Consider the following 20,450-nt stretch of genomic DNA (forward strand, 5'->3'; position numbering starts at 1 on the left):
GACACAGCGAGACTGCTCTTTATTTTGGAGATGCTACGAGAGATATTCTCATGATCTTCAAAAGAATGCATGACATTTTAGACGAGAGCTCTTCATTTCATAGAACCGCCACACGCCATCTGATGAGAAATTCCCTGCAGAGACATTGTATCGGAAAAGGAAAGGAACAAGCACAAAAGGAAATATTCGCACAGAGGCTTACGAGGCAAATTTTTTTTGAATATTTTAATACATTAAGTGCGAAGGTGATGAAAAGATTAAAGGTCATCAGTCTGTTCTAAGGGAGGAGTCTGTTCACAGCTGCAATATGTTATAGTTCAGCTATTTATTTACAGTTATAATTGAATGGATAAACCTTAATTTGAAAAGTGGATGAATGAGTTATAATATGCTGCACAACATGGAGATAGATAGACTGATCCACAGGACTTTACATGACACTAAAGATGAAGAAAAAGAAGAAAAGTATTGTGCACACAAAAAATCATGTCATTCACAGATTTTTGTATTCTTAGTTCCCTTATCAATGCAGAATATCCAATAAAAACACCAACAGCACAGATGGCTCCGCGCTCATTTTCCTCTCTGCTGTAGCGTAAACACACTGGGCACCAAACTGCGACACACGGCTCTGGTTTCAGACTACCTGGGTCCATTTGCTTGATGAGAAAGCTGGTCAGCGTTGGTCTGGTTCCCAGGCTTCAGTCCGCCCAGTGAGCCCAGTAAGAGGCAGCCTGAGTGATGGGCCTCCAGCGCCTGAAACCCTCCTCCTCTGCTGACAGACACACACAAAGCCGTGGCTGGAGGTTCCCAGCTGATGGCTCTTCACACACTGTCAGTTTACAAGGGAGGTACAGTGCAGACGGGGCAGATTTGAAGATGGAGATGGAGAGAGACGAAAATAATGAGAAATGTGCTGATAGATAGGGGTTTTACTTCTACAAACATTTCTTGGCAGAGCTGCTCTGGAGGAAGAAACAATCTTACTGGTTGAGTTAAACCTCAGTGGGCAGAGCCAAAGAGCCACAGTTTTTATTCATTCATGACCACGGCATTCATGATTTTGTAGGTCAGCAGGCTAGATAACTAGCTTACCTACATAGTTACAGAGTAGAATGACTTGTAGTTTCAAAACCCATTAGTTTGACACAGTTATAGGAAATCATTTTACACTCCTATTCATTTTCACATTCGACAGAAAGCTGTCAGGATCTGGACTCCTTTATTTTGGACGAAAAGTTATGTCATGGGGACAAATTTTTCAGTAGCCTAAGTATAAAGTGTTGAGTGCTAGGATTCATTATATTACCTCTCTTACCTTGTGCCTTTTTCTCTGGACTTCAGTCTAATGTTACTCAGCCAGAAAAGCTGTGGTTCTTTGGCTCCAAACATTGAGGTTTAACTCAACCAATCAGATTATTTCTGCCTCCAAGAAATGTTTGTATATAAAATTCCGATCTGCGAGAGACGTGCCACCACCCTGAAGGGGATACAGTTTCATCATCAGATTCAGTCACTTTACTTACCAAGCACAAAAAAAGCATACAGGAATATGTGTTGTTAGCATTAGTGCAAAGACATATCGACGATTCAGAGTGACTGAATTTATCCCAGGTTCTCCTGCATCATCAAGTCTAGATCGTCCAAACTGGTGAAAGAAGAGAACTAACCAGAAGAGGAATGACAGCTCTGTCTGTAAAACAGCAGAGATTTGAAACCCAAAATGCATTCCAATGTCACCAGGCCATGTGACCAGAGAGTTACATCTAATCTAGTAGATGTGCTCCAAAAATCCACTCGTAGAGGATGGAGTAACTGCTGTTCATGTCACGGCTCTGTCTGAGACTAAGAATCCCTGTACAGAGGATGTACTACACATCAGATTGCCTCAAGCTACAGAAACAGCAGATAAGCTCCTGTCCTATGTGCCGCTCCGCTTCCAAGAAGGCTTACATTCTTACATTCCTGCTTGTTGCCATATGAGATAAGGATGAATCATTTTGACTCATTATGGCCCATTTGCCTCTCCTGCCGGTGGAATGAAGTATAAATGGAAATCTAATTACCGTGTGTCGTTTTGCACACTGTGTGTTTTTTCTTAATGCATCCAATTATTCGTCTTACAACACAAAGATCCATTTGTATTCATATTGTAGATTGAACTACGACTAAAATCAATCACCTGAGACGGTATTGGTCAGATATTGTTTCATCACCAATAGCCTGGCAGAGGGAGCAATGCCAAGCAACTGTGAGCATCTGAACATCCATGTCACCATCACCATGTATGTGAGTCCAATGTTTGTGCTTTACTGCCTCCTAGTGTGTGTGTGTGTGTGACATTAGTGCTTCAATGAAATAAAATATATCATAGCCCTAATGAAACACCCAGTATGAAATCCAGCTGTATCAATAATGTGTGTGTGTGTGTGTGTGTGTGTGTTTGTGAATGTGTGTGTGTGACATTAGTGCTTCTATGAAATATAACAAAGGCCTAATGAAACAGCCAGTATCAAATCCAGCTGTATCAATAATACTCCTAAGTAAAAAAAAAATTATGTATTTCACAAACCACAAAACTTTAAACCAGACTGTGGTTATACTGAGCAGCTCCAGTGAGAATGTGTAGAAATGTGTGTGAAGTAGGATGGTGTTGGGAAAGAGCATGCAGGATAAACAAAGATTAAAAAAACAAATGAATAAAATAATGCCCCACAAACACTGAGAGAGGTTTAACATGATAAATTAATCCTAGAGGTGCCCTGTTTGTCTCACTGCCTTTGGTTGAACACCTGACGGCCCTGCGGCCCAGGCAGCAGAGAGCAGGTGGAGCTCTATTACTATTCAGTTTTTATTGAAGCGAACATCATTGAACATCATTTGCAACAGCAGTAAAACAACATCGCAACTATAACGTGCATAAAATCTAAAAACACGAGCTGGGAAAGAAACAAATAGAGAAGGAACATCATCATTTTAGGAATATACAGACGATCAGAGGGTGCCGTCACTAGACACAAACTCTGATCCAAGAGGGGATTCTTCAGACACAAAATTAACTGGGAAGAAAAGGATGGTCAAGAAATGTGTGCGTCCTCGTCGGTGCGTCCTTGGCGAGGCTGGAGAGGCACACAAGTCTTTTGGAGATTGCTGTTCTTTGTTTGATAGTTCAAACCTACATTCATATTCAGAGAAACGCCACGCAGGGACTCCATAGACCCCGTTCCACTTGTGTCCAAAAGAAGAATAGGTGCAAAATCAGCACTGGTGTAGAGAAATGCCAAGAGATGGAAGTCAAAGCCATGCCGATCTGAACTGGAGACAGATTTGATCATTATGGAGACCTGGCTGAAAACGCTCTGTCCAAATCTGCACTTCAAGAAGGCCTCAAAATGCTGGTCCAGGAGTGACAATACATTTTAACACATCATGTGTTGTTATTGACATATCTTGTGTTGAAAAGTAACACAAGTGTGTGTGTGTCCCAAAGAAGACACACCGATGTGTTAAACATGACACATCCTTTGTAGGAGTATAAGAACCACAAGTTAATAATAGAATAAGAAGGAATAGAGTTAATAAGGAATAGAGTTTACCTTTACAACCTGACAGAAATGTTTATTATATAAATCATCACACAGTACACACCATACTAGACTGATATCTGTCAGACTGGTATGTTATATAAAATTGTGTGTTTTAAGGGGGAAAAAACACAAATTGATGCTTTCCTGAAAACGAACTGTTTTTGTCTCTATTGATGCTTGTCTGCCTTATGATGCTGACAGACTGGAGGTCATAGTTTACCCTCCTTTATATTTGCCAAAACATTTCTGTTCATAACACTATGCACAATCCAGTGTGTTTTCTCTATGCAGAACAGAAGAGAATGTTAGATGTTTTGTTGTATTCTATGGAACTCCATGCACAATAATGGTCTATTGTGCGCCAGGCTGCGTAATAATGACTTAGAACTCTGCTGTCCAAGGTGTTGGGGTGAAAACCTGCCGCCTTGAGAACTTTGACCATCAGATCACAACAATGCAGGATAGTGAAGACGAACAAGGCCACAGCGACGACAACGTCTTTGTCACGTTGGTTGCTGGAGTAATTCAGACGCCTCGGGTTCCCAGGCCACTGGGACACAACACGTACCAGACAGGAATATACAGAACGCTGGAGAGAGTTTTACGAAATGTAACATCAGAAAAGTTGGACTCAACCATGTCTGATTTCGTACGCTTCGCCCACTTTGCTCATGTCAGGATGGGCACTCAGCTCTACATGGAGTTCGTCAATGTGTGCACCAACACCATTCTCCACCTGGTCTGCGAGCGCAGGACCAGCGCACACATCGTAAGGAGACTGATGGAGATCATATCCGGGTATGCTCAGAACCAGGCGGATCACTTGGCCCTGGCATGGAGGTACCTTGTCCCCAACTCAGTAAATGTCACACAAACTGCTTAAAATGCTTTGCTTTGCCTCAGAGAACCAGACATCTTCTTTTAGGTGGTGAGGCGAGCTAACTATCCAATAAAATAGAATGCCAGTCCAGACCTATATCCAATTTCGGCTCAGTGACTTGTAGATTCATGTATTTGCTCCTTAGGCGTTTCACTCCCAGCTACAGCCCCATGGGGGGGATGACCCCTGTAATGCTCGTGGCCCAGAACCACCAGTTTGATGCACTGAAGATCCTCCTGCAGTACGGCATGTTGGAGCGGGAGAGGAGACCCAGCTACGTCATCATCTCCCTCCTGTTTGACTTCCCGCGTCTGGAAGAGGAGGAGCGTAACCTCTGCTGCGACTCTCTGATGAGGGAGCTGAAAGCCTGCGTGGCGCTCTGTTTCAGGGTGCTCATCCATGTTTCCATTGCAGAGATTGAGGTTTGTGGAACACTCAAGACATTTAAAGGAAAAATCCACCTTAAAACACTTTAACACTGTTAACAAAACTGGTATTGGTGGAGAAACTTTTTCAGCGATCTAAAACATCAACGGTAAATGTCAGGATTTGGTGTCAGTTCCTCAGAATCTAGAGCCGCCATCTCTTGCTCTTACTGTGCTATCATGCTCTCTCCACCTATACATTTAACCCACAGCTGAATGCAACAAGTTCACACTCGTTCTCTGGAGGTTGTCAAAAGGCATTCTGGGAAATGTAGGAAATCACTAACTTAAGTAGATGTACACAAGGCAGGTTGAGGGAAAGTGGGTACACCAAAAAAGTAAATTACAACATCACAAAATAAGTCCTGGAATGCATTCTAAATCAGTCTAAAAGTATCTGAGGGTGGATTTTGTCTTTAATCGATATGATAGATGTGATTGATTTTGGTTGAGTGGATCTTGGCAAGCCTCTGGAGGTGTTGTGGATCCAGCAGCTATAGCCACACATGATAAATACAAACAGGTGCGAGGACATGACACTACCCGTGTCGTGCCTCTGTCCTTGCAGATGCAGATCATTTATGGACGGCAACCTCTGATCACGGAGTGGAGGGACCACATCCCCCGCAACCGCAGCTGTGATCCGTGCGAGCTGAGTCACCTGTGCAGAGCGGTCATCCGGAGGAGGCTGCTGGTCCTGGGCCTCCTGCCCAACGGCATCAACGCTCTGTTTCTGCCTCGCTGCCTCCAGAGCTACCTCAACCTGGAGCACTGACTGAACACCTCAGCGCTCTACAAAAGCCACCTTGAACCCACTGACAGTTAATAAAGTGGCTGATGACTGCAAAGCAAATGGTGTTCATGGTATGCTGCTGAATTTGCTTCCCAGTGAAGCCGTTATTTATGTGTGGGTTTAGTTGATGCTGCGCTGCGGCTGCACTAATCACCAGGGACTGACTGGGTGTCAAGCTGCATTTTTACTTCCTGTAAAATGTTGGCTTCCTGCTGGTGTACGCATCGTTCTGAGGATTTTAACCAAAAGACACAAAGACAAACAACGTCTTCAAGGGTGGTCCGTGTGACTCTGCCTCCACAACAGACTGAAGACCTGATGGGTAAAACTATCTGCACCGACTGATCAGACGGAGACCTTAGAGGACATCAGGCTCCGTCATCATAAATCTACAGCACCATCAGACAGGCTGCACCATTCACCAGCCACCTAATCTAAATGTTAAACGCATTTAGATAACACTCACACACACACACACACACTTCCCTTTACACCAAACACAGCTAAAGTCACCTACAACACCCTGTACCTATGCTTAGGCTTATTCCTTGTTCTCAACACTACTCATCTAATCATTTCTAGATTTGCTATTGATCTCAACAACAATACTCTAATGGGACGGCTGATCCTGCTGGCTTGAAACAGCCGGCTCAGCAGTTCAGAAACCGAATTGTATCAACAAACGATTATACCAAGAGCTGAGAGCAGTGCATCACTCACTCTGGCTACCATATCTACACTGTTACATGATATATGACTCCTGCTTTAAATATAAGATAGGTATTCATATTTTTCCATAAATCCTGGTAATAAGATTTTGGACTCCAGCTGATATTCGTTCTCTTTGGCCGGAGCAGCCGTGCTACCAGCAACCCGCTACGTCAGCACAACAGCCAGAAGAGTCGAGAGGCTTGACGGGTGAGACTACCTGCACCGACTGGAGGTGAATTATAAATTAAGAGTAAACAAACTTTTTCTCCAAAACTGTTTCTCCATGCCAGGGTGTTGAGTTGCAGAATCGGGCCCGGAGCTTCCCTGAGCCGTTTGGCGAACAGCAGCAGCAGCAGAGCCACACTGCCTTGCTAATTGAGTGTGTCCCTCTGCTTCTGGCTTCTCCAAATGTCATGAGACGCAGCGCTCATCCATATGACTATTAACCAGGGTAGAAATTCAAACCCATATCTCGTGTCCACTTCCCAAAACACTTCCATTTTTGTCTCACCCAAAACATGCGTCATTGTCAAACTCACGTATACTAATACTCTGGTTTAATGAAAGATTTTAGCAAGAGTTTGGCTGCTGTGCCTGTGGTTAGCGAGCTTTTGGCTGCTGTTCCCGTGGCGCAGACTAATCCTCAATATTTTGTGCTGAGAGATAACAAGAGGGTGACAGGATTGAGAGGAGGAGAGGGAGGAAAAAATTGGTTGCGGTTTCCCTGCAAACAAACAAGAGTGAGTGGTGGAAGCCATGACCCATCCATCCGTCTTTCTGCTTCTCTCTCTCTCTCTCTCTCTCTCTCTCTCTCACACACACACACACACACACACACACACACACACTTTCTTGCTCTTTCCTTCTTTCTCTCATTTGCTTTCCCTCACACTTTCTCTTTTTCTCTCTCTCTCTCTCTCTCTCTCTATTTCTCTCTCTCTCTCACACACACACACACACACACACACACACACACACACACACACACACACACACACACACACACTAATGAGAGCCGGTGGGGTTTCTCAGTAGCCTAACAACCAGCATGTTTGTGTCTGCCCAGGCACCAGGGGCCCACAGATTCCTACTCCCCTATTGACTAAATAAATAAGACAAATAAATGCAAAACTCACAGGGCTGCCAGTTTATTCTCTGCAGGTCCACAGCACTGACACCCACAACATTACATGGGGAAAAAAAAAATCTGGAATTCTGAAGTGTATCTGTGAATATTTCAACAAACAATGTCTTTACTATCATGAGATAGTAATTAGTGCAGGGAGATAATAATGTACCTTTCAGTTATGGCGGACGAACATCACTCCATCGCTGCTCTTACACTTTATGGAAGGTATTGTTAGAAACTATAGTCGAGATAAAGTCTCATTTTCTTATCAGGCTGCACACTGTAGGGAAAGAGGAAAGTTCTTATCTTTATTATGTGCTGAAAAACAGGTAGGGAAGAATTACCTGCCTCTAATTACATGGGAGGAGAGCATCAATCTTTCCACTACCCCATTATTACAGGCTGCCACCGCTATAAAACATAATATCCTATATCAGCTGTGGCATTTCTGGGGTGACAGGATTATTACTCCGGCCTCCACTGCATAAATCCCGCATGGATCAAAATATGGTGTGGTGTGTAAAATGCAAAAATGTAAAAGACGTGGACGGCTTTCATCCTGATCCCTCCAACACAGATGGAAGTTCATTCATTTTGTAGGAGATCTAAGGGCGGGGAAAAGATTTTTGGTGGAGTATGGAAAATCTTTGATAAACTACTTACCAGTCGACCTGGTCACCCTCTTAAATGGAGGCAAAGATGCTTCAGGGCGAGCACAACAGACTCACTGAGTTCAAGATGGTATTACCCTGTATTACGGTGTACTGAAATGTTGTGTGTGTGTGTGTGTGTGTGTATGGGATGCTGTGTAAGTCATAAGAAATGATTGTAGTGGGCAGGAAGGGTGTTTTTGCATTTTTGTATGTTTTTATTTCTATATTTTATCTTATTACCATTTGAATTTTCATTATTTATTTATTTATTTATTTATTCGTTCATTCATTTTCACTGTATTGATTTTTGTTTTCTATAAAATGAAAAATAGGTGGAAACAACATTGTAAGTTCACTCCTGATTGGAACTTGAATGTATGTATTCTGTGCCTTAAGCTTCCACATAAAAAATAAACAAAAAAATCAAAGGAGATAATTTGTCATTACTGTGTGATTCCAATGCAGATGCACATGATGACACGAGTTTGGTTTATTCTACTTGTGTGTTAATTAAACAAACCTAGACTAAACCGTATTGTTTTACTCCCTACAAAAAAGACCAATAGCAATCCTATAATACATTTTAGAAGGGTACTATCCAAAAAGGTCCCTAAAGGAATATTATAGGAACATTAAAGTGACACTAATGGTGATGAAAAAAAAAATACCACATACTAGAAGGTCACAATAAACTCCCTTTATGTACTTTATGTACACTGGAATATTCTAGTGATTTGTATATCCTGTTTTTTTCCACATCCCTCTGATGTTTTCATAATGAAGACATTTCTTCAGTGAGTCAGAGTTGTATTGAAAGTTTGTGATGCTATAATCAATAACCAATAACCTGATCAGTTTCATATGGATATGTTTGACTCGCAGGATAGAGCTCAAAGTCACACATAAAGTAGTTTGCAGCAACTTCACTGCATATCCAGATGAAGAGTGATGAGTGGTAAGGCTGCCATCTAGTGGTGTCTATTTGCTCTAAATCATGGATTCTCAAACTTTATCGTGTTACAAATCTCCAAATACACACATATTACAGCCATAGACTCCCATTTGACAAGATTTTGTCCATATATATATATAGAGAGAGAGAGTCCAGATTTAATTACAACAGTCAGTCTTACACATTCTCTCACTGGGATCATTTATTGTGAAGTAAATTATAGTGAAATGAAACTACTCCTCATTTTGTTGTGGACCCCTTGGAACCTCCTCAAGGACCACCTGGGGGTCCCCGAACCCCACTTTGGGAACCACTGCTGTAAGAAACCTTACGTTCTCTGCAGCACCGGTCCAGGAACCTCAGCACAGATGTAATGTCTTGCATATAGATGAGACTCTTGGTGATTTTAAAGCAGCTGTTTGGACCACGGAAGATGAATCTACATTATTGGAAACTAATGATGCTTTGACTGCGCCGCTGTGTGTCCTCTATCTCTCTTTGCCTCACTTTTTCCTTATATGGTCGATTATAATGAAAAGTGCTTCTCGCCTCTCTCTGTCTGCATTTACCAATACACAGAGTTTGATGTAACAATGCTTTGTGCCACAGTCCAGGTTCAGCATTAAGACACAAGACCAGTTCAGATGTCAAAAGAGTGATATACAAACCCACAAATGGTGACTATAGAGGATTAGCGAGGATCAGCCCCCTAATCTAATGTCTAATGTTAAATGTTACAGGGTTGAGTGTGAGTGCAGGTTTGTCATTGGGGTTATCAAGCAGTCTCCTCCCATCACAGATGTTTCATTGAATTAGGATCATCACACCTCCACAAGGCTCACACACACACATACACAATATAATCCCTCTCAACATTAAATACAGCTAAAGTCACCTACACAACCCTGTATACCTACGCTTAGGCTTTTCCCTAGTTCCCAATGTCACACCGTAATTTCTAGACTCTCTGTTGATCTCAACAAAAATAAGCAAATGGGACAGCGGACACTGGTGGCCTGTAACAGCCCGCTGAGCCGTTCAGAAACCAAATTTGAACAATTACAGGAAAGTGGGACTGGCTGGCTTGAAACAGCCATCTCAGCAGTTCAGAAACCGATTTGTATTTGAAAACAATTAAAGCTGAAGAGCTGAGAACAGAGCAATTTATTCCGGCTACCATATCTATACTATAATATGTTATGTAACTCCTGTCTTAAACATAACACAGATACTCATATTTTTCCATATGTCTTAGTCTTAAACTAGATTTGGACCCCGCAGATGTTCTGTCTTTTTGGCCAGGGCAGACATGCTAACAACTGCTAAGCCAGCTAGCATGCTGCAAACACAAAGCGCTAACAAGCCAACATATCAACATGCCAAGAAATCACACCAGCAGGCATGCTACTGCCAAACAGCTAAAGCAAACATGCTAACTGTGACTGTAACTAAATGTGCAGCTGCTGTCTTGGTCAGCTCTCCCTTAAAAGACAGAAATCCTGGATCTCAATGGGACCAACCTGGTGAAATTAATTAAATGTGCTAAATATGCTAAATATGACTCATATCACAGACATTTAAGATTCAGTGGGTATACATGAAGTGTTTGTTGTGCAGATGCTCTTTAGGATCTTTGAGTGCAAAGATGAGTTGAATCACACTTCAGGGGAAATCATACGCATTTATTGCCGACCAAGATATCACACCAATGTCATTACTTACAATAATATTAAAATAGACAGTTGTGCAAACGTATGGCTTGTATGGGATTAGAGCTGCCCCCACAATACAGATGAGCAGTCTAATGGGTTATTCAGGTCCGTCGACTAGGGTTTGAATTGTTTTTAAGGATTTTATGAATTTATAAGTAGCACATTTCCTGGAAAATCCCTTAAAAATCTCTACTCTGGCATCATCACAAGGATCAAAAGTCAGCATCAATCTTTGTTAAGGGAATGGGTTTTCCTTGATTTGCATAGCAATATTGGAAAAGCAAATTTAGAGATTTCTCAGTTGTAAATGAATTATTCAATTAGTTAACTAAATCTTTTGGCCATTTATTACCCTATAATTACTTTAGTCAGGGACAGCCCTACAACTGATAGTTTCCACATGTGATATATATTCTATCTGTAACAATGTCGACACTGAACAGTTTTCACAAACGGTAAACAAGCTTTGCGTTCAGTAAGACAAGTGGATATCATTCAGGCAACAAGAGTGCAGCAAGCTGACATCAACATCAGTCACCATATCAATATGGTTATTCGCAAAAGGAAAAACAAAATCAAAAACAGAATCAAGAAGACAAGAAAACGTTAACTTCATCATAGCTAAGACAGACAAGCTTCAGAATCATGAACGCTTAAGACTGGAGATATTTTATGGTTTTACACATGCAAGTTGTTAGACTGAGTAACAAGAACTTAAATAAATAGTGTAGCTGAGATTGTGGATAAAACATAAAATATACTTAGCAACAGATGATGATACTAACATGTCTTCTAGCATTGGGTTTTTCCAGTCACCAACCAATCACAGTCCTTTGAGTTCCTGCCAAAACACTGTATTTCAAGCTGAGTTAGTACAATGCAGCGACACGATTAACAAAACAAACAAAAACATTTTTTGCAAAAAGTCCCCTGTTGCATCTCCAGTTGCGAGGCCTATTAGCACAGTGATCGTTTCTCGAAGTGAACAGTATGCTTGCTCTAGTGTAAACAGGATGGGGGTTTGCCCTTGACAAGCTGTTACTTTTAAGAGAGCGGAAGTTATTTGATCTGAAAGAGCAGGTGCAGAAAAAAGGCTAAACCAAAAAAAGAGACAACAGACAGATTTTGGTGCCTCATACAAATTCACTGTCAAGCAGAGAGAGCTGTGAAGTCTCTTATGCCCCTAGAGACAGAACATAAAAGCAATGAAATCACAGATCTACTGTAACTTCCCCATGCATTTAACTACAAATCAAGTGTATTGTGTGCCGGTCACTGGCGCATCACCACCCTTCATCTGCCCTCACCTGACGTCACTGCGGTACTAATCATAATCATGATATTCTTTCAGGGTCAAATGTACAAACCTTTAGAGTAAGACAGAACATTCCTTATTTATTCAAACAACGAACATGATCCACGCTTAGCCGAGGAAGAGAGGAAGGAAATCAGAGCCGCCTCTACTGTCCTCGGCCAAGTTAACTAAGGTAACAACCGCCTTGGCCAGCTTTTCATGGGCAGAGACAAGCAGAGGAGGAGTGGAGAGAGCAGGGAAGAGTTTCAAGGAGGTTAGCTCAGGAGGTCCGGTAGCAGATCTATCCTCTGCAGGACGTCCTCAGGCATACATAACACAGGATTCACTGGCTTTATCTGTTCGTCGCCAAGAAGAGAGAGACCTGCCACTCCGAACAGAGTGTGGAAAGGATCCACCTGTAGGAGAGAGAGAGGAGAGAGAGAGAGAGAAGCAAAGAGAGAGACAAGGCAACAGTAAACATGTCGTCCTCCCTCTGGGCCGATCAGTAACAAATGTGTCACCTTGTTTCGAACTGCAGGGCTGCCCTCAGGTCTATCAGTGTTAAAGTGATAATTGGCGAGATCCTGTATTATTATTATTATTTTTTTTATTTTGTCTCCATCTTGGGTGCTCAGCGCTCATTACTGTGGCGTTTCTGCTGCTCATGCTAACTACCCAGTTCTCAGACCTTAAATTCTTGATTTAATTTTAAGATTTTGTTGTTAAATATGATTAATGCTATAGACAGTCATCTTGCCCCTACGAACTCTGTCAAAAGTCTCTATAGATGAAGATTATTCTTCACAGCGATAAATATCAGAATATGTGAAATGACAATGGACTAAAACCACAGAAAATCTGTGGGACAGTAAATATTTTTCCAAAGTTTTCCAAACTTTTTTGTGCAATTTCCAAACTTAAAGACCTAGATATTACGAAATTATTTTTCCATATATTTCCAGACTTTCCAGACCTGAGTAGGAATCCTTCATATGAGTTTTAGGATCACTTGTTAACACAAAGGTGTGAGAGAGTATGGAATAGGATCTGAAGGCAAGAAAATGAGGGCAAGAAGATGAGGGCAACCTAGGGGAGAGTAAACAGTACCAGAGGACAAGTGGCTGACTACAGGCTTATGGGTAGATATTTAAAAGGATAATATGGAGAGAAATATGTCAATGGGGAAAATGCATGCAGGCAGAGAAGTGCAGGACAGCTCACCATGTCTCCCGGTCTGTCGGCGAAACCTCCCGTCTCCTCGTCCTGGCAGGCCAGGATGAAGGAGCGCAGCTTGGCCTTGTCGATCCAGTGGATCCTGCCGATGATCTTCAGCGAGGCCAAAACCCACCATGAGTAACACACATCTGGGAGCTGAGGGAGACACACAGAGAGAGAAACCAGTGCTGCTGGGTCAGAAGCTTGGTGGAAGTACGACGAAATTCAAATTTGGATGGTGTTTTTAGTTGATTAAACCACACAACAGGAACGACAGGGTATAAGTGTAACATTTCAACATACAGGTAACCTAGGTAACCAACCTTCTCCGGTCGGCCGTTGAGGCCGCCGGACGGCAGCTGCCTCTCACAGAGCCACCAGCCCAGCAGGTCAGCGTTCACCTGGTGCAGCTGACCGGTGAGGGACAGGAACCCGGTGCAGCAGTAAATCTGACGGAGAGGAGGAGAGACAGCAGACATGTTTTGTTTGAGAGGGATTTTGAAGATGAAGATGACATTATTTGTAGATTTCCACTAAGTACCTTGAGTATCTTTTCACGCTTATCCCTCCTAGATACACACTCAGCCCGCTACTCAGGTATTTCAACAGAGAGGCCAGACAGCAGGGTCGCCTGGAGCACTTTGGGGTTCAGTGCCTTGCTGTAAATGTAATACCAGCCATCCTCCAGTCATCAGCCTACAGCTTGAGCACACCCGATCCTGTCAGTGTCGGGGACTGACAACCTTTCAGCAGCCCCACAGTGCTATTTTAATGCACTCTTGATGTGTTTAACACAGTGTTGGATACTCAGATTACTCAACATGTTCGTTTTTAATTTCTTGTAGTCTGTTACTCGTTACCTTTTGAAATTAGAATCTCATTACCTTTATTTTTCTCTCATATTGTTGCATCTTGTGCAGACAGCATGCAGATGAAATGAGACTGGCTTACCATTTTAAAAACAGAGCAGCAGTCTTGCTTTGCATTTTAAATAATGATCAACAACACTTGGCAGCACAAGCACAAAAGTACTCTAACAAGTTGCATCTAATAAAGAGTAACTTTGTAATGCAACTAGCTACTTTTAAGGTAAGTAACAAAGTAAACTAATCACTTGTAAAAGTAACTTTGCCCAACTGTGGTGAATAATTCTCAAAATCCTCTGCATGCTGCTTATTCATTGCTGATTTATAAGAGCACTATATTGTGTAAAGCCAATAGGACAGCATGCAGTTATGAAGTGAGTGGACTTACCTGGCCAGCATGAGACTCGGAGCCGGGCCTGCAGCCAAACCCTCCATCAAAGTTCATACAGGACAAGACAAACTCTACCGCTTTGTCAACATTTATCATGTCCATCTTGCCCTTGGAAAGAACAGAAGACCAACAGTCATGCACAAATAATTCATTACTATGTATTCAATGAATAAAAAAGCAGGCAGTGTTGTTAAAATGATGCAACCTAAAGCAATACTGCACACATCAAAATGTGCTTACCAGTAACACAAGAGTAGCAACCGCACAGAAGGAAAACCTTGTGTCTGTTTCTCCTGTAAAGACAGAGAACAGTCACTGAATAACACAATATCATACACTTTTAATAGTTTTATAGCACACCTAAATTAAGTTAAATAGAAGACCTTGTTGTGTTCAGATTATGTTGTACTGCATTTGCATGTTGATATTATGGCCTAGTTATGGCATCCTGCCGCTAGAGTGTGCTGTTGGTTAAGGGGTGGAGAGTGGTGTTGAGGATGAGAGGGGAGAAGAAGTGTGAAGGCGGTAGAAAATAAAGATGGAGGTCCCTTGTTAAACGCATTCGTGTTGGTGGTTATTTCAAGCACTAACATAACAAGTGGCGACGAGGATAAAGAAGTGACAATAAGATGGCTCTGCTTACCTTGCAACCTCCTCCGGCTTTCCTGGAGTGCCCGGGAGATCCGAAGATAGCGTTCGATGCTTGGAATAAGTTGTTCGACAACTACCTGCTGGCTGTCGGAGGGGATGGCTTCTCCGCGGAGAGGAAAGGAGCTCTTCTGATTCACTGTTTGGGAACAGAGGGACAAAGAATATACAATACCTTGCCGCTTACTGCTGATACTTACGATGGATGCTTTCTGGCTTTGAAGACCTTCTTCTGTCCAAAAGAAACTCTAAAGAACTGGTCCCCATTGACTTCAGTTGTTTTGGAGAAGGCTGCTACGAAGTTGTGCTGGCAACCTCCCTGTGTGTTATATGGACTAACAAATTTCACCTGTGTTTCATTTGGCATGAGGGTGAGTAGATGATGACAGAATTTTCATTTTTGGGTGAACTATTCCTTTAAGACATGCGACTTCGGTACCATGGAAAATGAAATGCTACGTGATCAAATCGTTGAGAAAACATGCATGCCTCGCATTCGTGAAAGACTGTCTGCAGACTGCTTCAAAACAAGCTACACCCTGGAAGCCATTCACAAGGTCCTTTCTTATTACAGAGCAACCCCTCACTCAACCACTGGAGTAAGCCCATCACAACTACTCCACAGAAGGCAAATGAGAACAAAACTCCAAATCATGGATGTAGCTCCTGCTCCTGTAAATGAGGGTGCCGTAAGAGAAAGAGTAAAAGAGAAACAGGACAAATCAAAACAGTACACAGATATGAAGAGAAGTGCAAAACAAACGTGCTTCCAACCCGGGGATCAAGTGAGGGTCAGGAAGCCATGGAAAGTCAAGAAAGGAGAACAAAAGTTCACACAACCAAGGATTGTGGTGGGAAAGAAAAGCCCTTACATTTACCTGCTGGATGATGGAAGAATCTGGAATGCCTCACACCTCTCTGTACTACCAGAGTTGAACACTGAAATGGACATTGACAGAGAACTGGTGAATCCACAACCAGAGACTCATGCTCAACCAGGGACAAATGAACAAAGCAGACCTAACAGGTGGAGGAACCCGCCCACCTGGATTAAGGACTATGTTCTGGACTAAAAAACCAAACTACATGTGCATGCATGTTGTTAAATTCAACCAGGCTGTTTGATTTGTCTGCTGTAGACAAGCGTGCATAATGTTATGTTAAGTACAGCATTGGAAGTGTTATCGTTATGAAGGAAGTTACCTTTTATTGAAAGAGGGAGATGTGTTCAGATTATGTTGTATTGCATTTGCATGTAGATATTATGGCCTAGTTACAGCGTCCTGCTGCTAGAGGGTGCTGTTGGTTAAGGAGTGGAGTGGTGTTGAGGATGAGAGGGGAGGAGTGTGAAGGCGAGAGAATAAAGATGGAGGTCATTGGTGGTTATTTCAAGCACTAACATAACAGACCTATAATAATAATAATAATAATAATAATAATAACAATCTTTATTTGTATAGCACCTTTCATACACAACATGCAGCTCAAAGTGCTTTACATCAATAGAAGGCAGATAAAAGACAGATAAAAAGATAAAATTCATTAACAATTATATATGTTGTTAAAAATAAATCCATGCTACCTGTTAATTTGAAAAGAAGCACATACTCAACTTCAGATTCCAAGTGTTGGATATTTTCAATTATTTTCACCATGGTCCTAAAATCCTGTGCTCTCCAATTTTTCCATTTGGGAGCACATGTATCTCTTGGAAAAAAAACAAAAACAAAACAAAGAATATACAGTATATATCGTAAGCCCTGCTCACCCCATTTGTCCCCTGCGAACGAGCCGTCTTCCTGCTGCAGCCCTTTGACGTATTCCACCACCTTGTCCACATCAATCACATCGACACTGTCATACAAGCACAGAATCTGACGGAGAGATCAAATATACAAAAAAAAAAAACCCAGTCAGAAGTTAAAAACCCAGAGAGAAGATGAACACAAGAGTTGTAGAGAAATCAAGCTCCAGATCTGATGCCAACAGAGACGAATTGAGATTCTGGAGACGTTTTTCTGGGAGCTTCAATAAAAATATCTCCTGGATCATGAAGATGCTGCAGGAGAAAATAATTCATCTGAAACGCTCAGGAAGTGAGACAGCTCTAGAGAATGAAATACATGGACCACTGAGATGCATAGAGATTTGAGACTAAAGCTGATTGAGATTAATTTCTGCCCATTATTTCTGTTAAATCTGAGGTTCAGATAAACTAGGTTTTACTGTAAACTAGACACAATATATGCTGTTCTCTCGTTCTCCCTTTCTAGAGGAGAGAACATCACATCAAACTCTTTGTGTTACCTTGCTTATTGGCAAAAATAGCAGCACTTATTTCAACAATATTTAAACATTTATACCTGGTTTAGCTAAATATTCCTTTGACTTCCACCAAAATACACACCCAAAATTAAGGTGCAAATTGCTTGTTTACTTTTAAAAACAATTCTATGTACCTAAAGGTATATTTAAAAGTATAGAGTAGGGTTTCACAAGGGGTAGAACATAAGCAAATATATCACTTTAGGATGAAGAATTGGAAAACTTGTTAAGAAAACCACAAAATTGTCAAATAGGCTTCATCTTGACTGTCTTTTGAGTCAGCCGGTGAACAATAAGGTGTATTTAAACTGCAGTCACCTGCACGGCGCTGAGGGTGTAGAGCAGGTGGGGGTCGTGTTCGATGCTGGCGCTGATGCCTCCGCACTCGTGCTGACAGGCCTTGATGAAGTCTGTGATCTCCTGCTGGTTCATCCTGGGCAGCTGGTCCATCAGGTCCATCACCGTCAGCCCCCAGTAGATCCCACTCATCCTCAGGTACTCCGACAGCGTGTACTCCTGCACAGACACAGACAGGGACAGGGAGTGAACGGGAGTACAGCATCTGCTTCCTTTTTACATCACCATGGAAAATACGTTATCGGACCAAAGAGTGAAAACATGTCAAACCAGTTGAATAAAGATATACCTAGTCTTCAAACTGAATTTAAGTCAGATTTAAGCATAAGGATGGTTTCTCTAGAAAATCACAGTCGCTCCACTAATTCTTGATTGTTGTAGATCTCTAATGGTTTGTTTGTCTCGTAAGGCTTGCTCTCAAAGATTTGCCATCTTGTATGAAATAGCTTCAGTATATAAACTTCCCACTGACTCATTGTTGCTGTAGCAACAAAGTTCTTAACTCAAGCTTAGCCAGGGGGAAGGGTGGCTAACTTTCCTAACTACCTCAAAATAAGTCAGTCTTAATATTTATGTAGTCTTAACTAGTCTAACCTAACAAGTCTTTACTAGTCTAACCTGAGAATCTAAGACGAATCTAAGATCTAAATTTCCTTAGGAATCTACAAATGAAATTTCTAATTTATGTACACTCTATATGATACTCTACCTCATTACCAACTTTTTTGAGTTATTACTTCGAATTTTTATTTGTCAATTTACTTTTCTTCATTCTTACGTTTTTCCTTTGTTCGCCGTTTATTGTATTATTTTGCTTCGTTATGTCGAAACATTTTGACAAAACATGATATTTAACATCAGAGAGTGCGTGTCCAGATTTGACCGAGGGTGTGCGTCTTCATGCAGAATGACACTGAATGCAGTGACAGTGGACCTGGCAGCCTCCTGCGGTGACATCACTTAGCCCTCCAAGACCCATCCCACAATGCAATGTGCACCGCCTCTTCTCTCCTGTCCTAACTGAGATCAAACGTTCCTATTTGGCCGAGTTCCCGCTGTGGCTCTGATGTAAAGTTCCATGACTTTCAATAACTAAGACTGCTTCCATGACCTGAAACTGTTCTTCCTTCCTGGTTTGTTTATGTTGTGGGGAGGGGAGAACAGTCATTTAGACTGAAAACCATCTCATGCAATGAATGTTTGAAATAAGTTGTAAAATTCCCTGACTTTCCCTGTCTGGTCTACACCTCTTTAAATTCCATGATATTCCAGGAATTCCATAACCAGTGGAAACCCCGATTTGGGCAACTGGCAGCGTGGGACAGTCACAAAAAGGACAGGTACAAAAAACATAGCATCAAACCAGATGCTGCCATATTGATGTTCCTGCTCATTGGCATCGTGCTATGGGTGCCATTTTGGCTCAAAGCGCTGTCCCTGGGATGACAAAATCAATGTAAGATAACACTGGCAGTGACCGGTGTATTGCTGGGGACCCAAGGACGTGCAGTGTGCGGTACGGGCACACGCAGTTCTCGAGAAAGCTGCAAGCAGCAATCGGCCCGTTCCGGACAGGCACGTTTTGAACGGGCACTGCACTAGTAGGGCTGAACGATTTTGAAAAAATATCTAATTGCGATTATTTTGACTGATATTGCAATTGCAATATGATTTGCGATATTAGAGGGAATGATAATTTTTACATCATTATTCTCATTTTCATTGAAAAACGTATTAAAATGATTATGGTGTGATTTTTGAGGGGATCTGTACCAAACAAAGATGTTTTCTTAAGTCTGTAGAATATGATGTGTAGGCCAGGACATCTCTGCAGCACGACAATATTTAATTTAAAATGGTATTTTGACACACATTTTGCCTTTAACAAATATTGCGCCTCCTGCAATTTGAAAATTGCAGTAGGCCATATTGCGATTTCAATAAAATTTTGATTAATTGTTCAGCCCTATGCACTAGTACTATAAAGCGAGGAATCTCTGTATGTGAGTGAGTGAGTGTGTGTGTGTGTGTGAGTGTGTGTGTGTGTCCTTCGCATATCTTGAGAACCGTTCGTCCGATTGACTTCACACTTGGTGGGTGTATTGCTGGGGACCCAAGGATGTGCGGTGTCGGATTTGGTGCAATTTGGACACGCGACATGTTCAATATTACTAAACTTTGAATAAACAAGCGGACAGCGCTCTGTGCAGCAGCGGGGCTCAAGCGGTACGAGCACACACGGTTCCCGAGAAAGCTGCAAGCAGCAATCGGCCCGTTCCGGACAGGCATGTTTTGAACGGGCACTGCACTAGTGATTATTGATGAGCAGACAGGCAGTAAGGTGAACAGGACAGGAGTGAATCTTTTCCCTGTCGGCTTTCATTTGAAACACTACACCTGACAGTGGAGACAGGCCTCCTCACACACACACACACACACACACACACACCTTAGCCTCTAGCCAATCAATTGCAGTGGCTTAACAGGCTGCTGAACAACAGTCTGAGAAAGC

General features: G+C 42.1%; 2 protein-coding genes across 2 annotated transcripts in view; one reads left to right on the top strand and one right to left on the bottom strand.

The window, feature by feature from the left end:
* Window positions 1-4,041: 4,041 nt before the first annotated feature.
* Window positions 4,042-5,667, top strand: LOC139931004 (ankyrin repeat and SOCS box protein 17-like). Its single transcript, XM_071924366.2, has 3 exons — window positions 4,042-4,427; window positions 4,613-4,889; window positions 5,461-5,667. The coding sequence occupies exons 1-3, from the start codon at window positions 4,042-4,044 to the stop codon at window positions 5,665-5,667; spliced, it is 870 nt and encodes a 289-aa protein (XP_071780467.2).
* Window positions 5,668-12,411: 6,744 nt separating this feature from the next.
* The window catches only part of LOC139931003 (geranylgeranyl transferase type-2 subunit beta-like), an 8,107-nt gene continuing 68 nt past the window's right edge, over window positions 12,412-20,450 (bottom strand). The window contains exons 2-8 of the mRNA XM_078287574.1: window positions 17,900-18,097; window positions 17,025-17,130; window positions 14,849-14,901; window positions 14,606-14,716; window positions 13,675-13,800; window positions 13,358-13,507; window positions 12,412-12,552 (exon numbers count right to left, since the gene is read on the bottom strand). Of these exons, the coding sequence (XP_078143700.1) occupies window positions 12,412-12,552; window positions 13,358-13,507; window positions 13,675-13,800; window positions 14,606-14,716; window positions 14,849-14,901; window positions 17,025-17,130; window positions 17,900-18,097 (885 nt within the window). The remainder of the gene's footprint in view (window positions 12,553-13,357; window positions 13,508-13,674; window positions 13,801-14,605; window positions 14,717-14,848; window positions 14,902-17,024; window positions 17,131-17,899; window positions 18,098-20,450) is intronic.

The sequence above is a fragment of the Centroberyx gerrardi genome, chromosome 13 (assembly GCF_048128805.1).
Source record: "Centroberyx gerrardi isolate f3 chromosome 13, fCenGer3.hap1.cur.20231027, whole genome shotgun sequence".
Lineage (NCBI taxonomy): Eukaryota > Metazoa > Chordata > Actinopteri > Beryciformes > Berycidae > Centroberyx > Centroberyx gerrardi.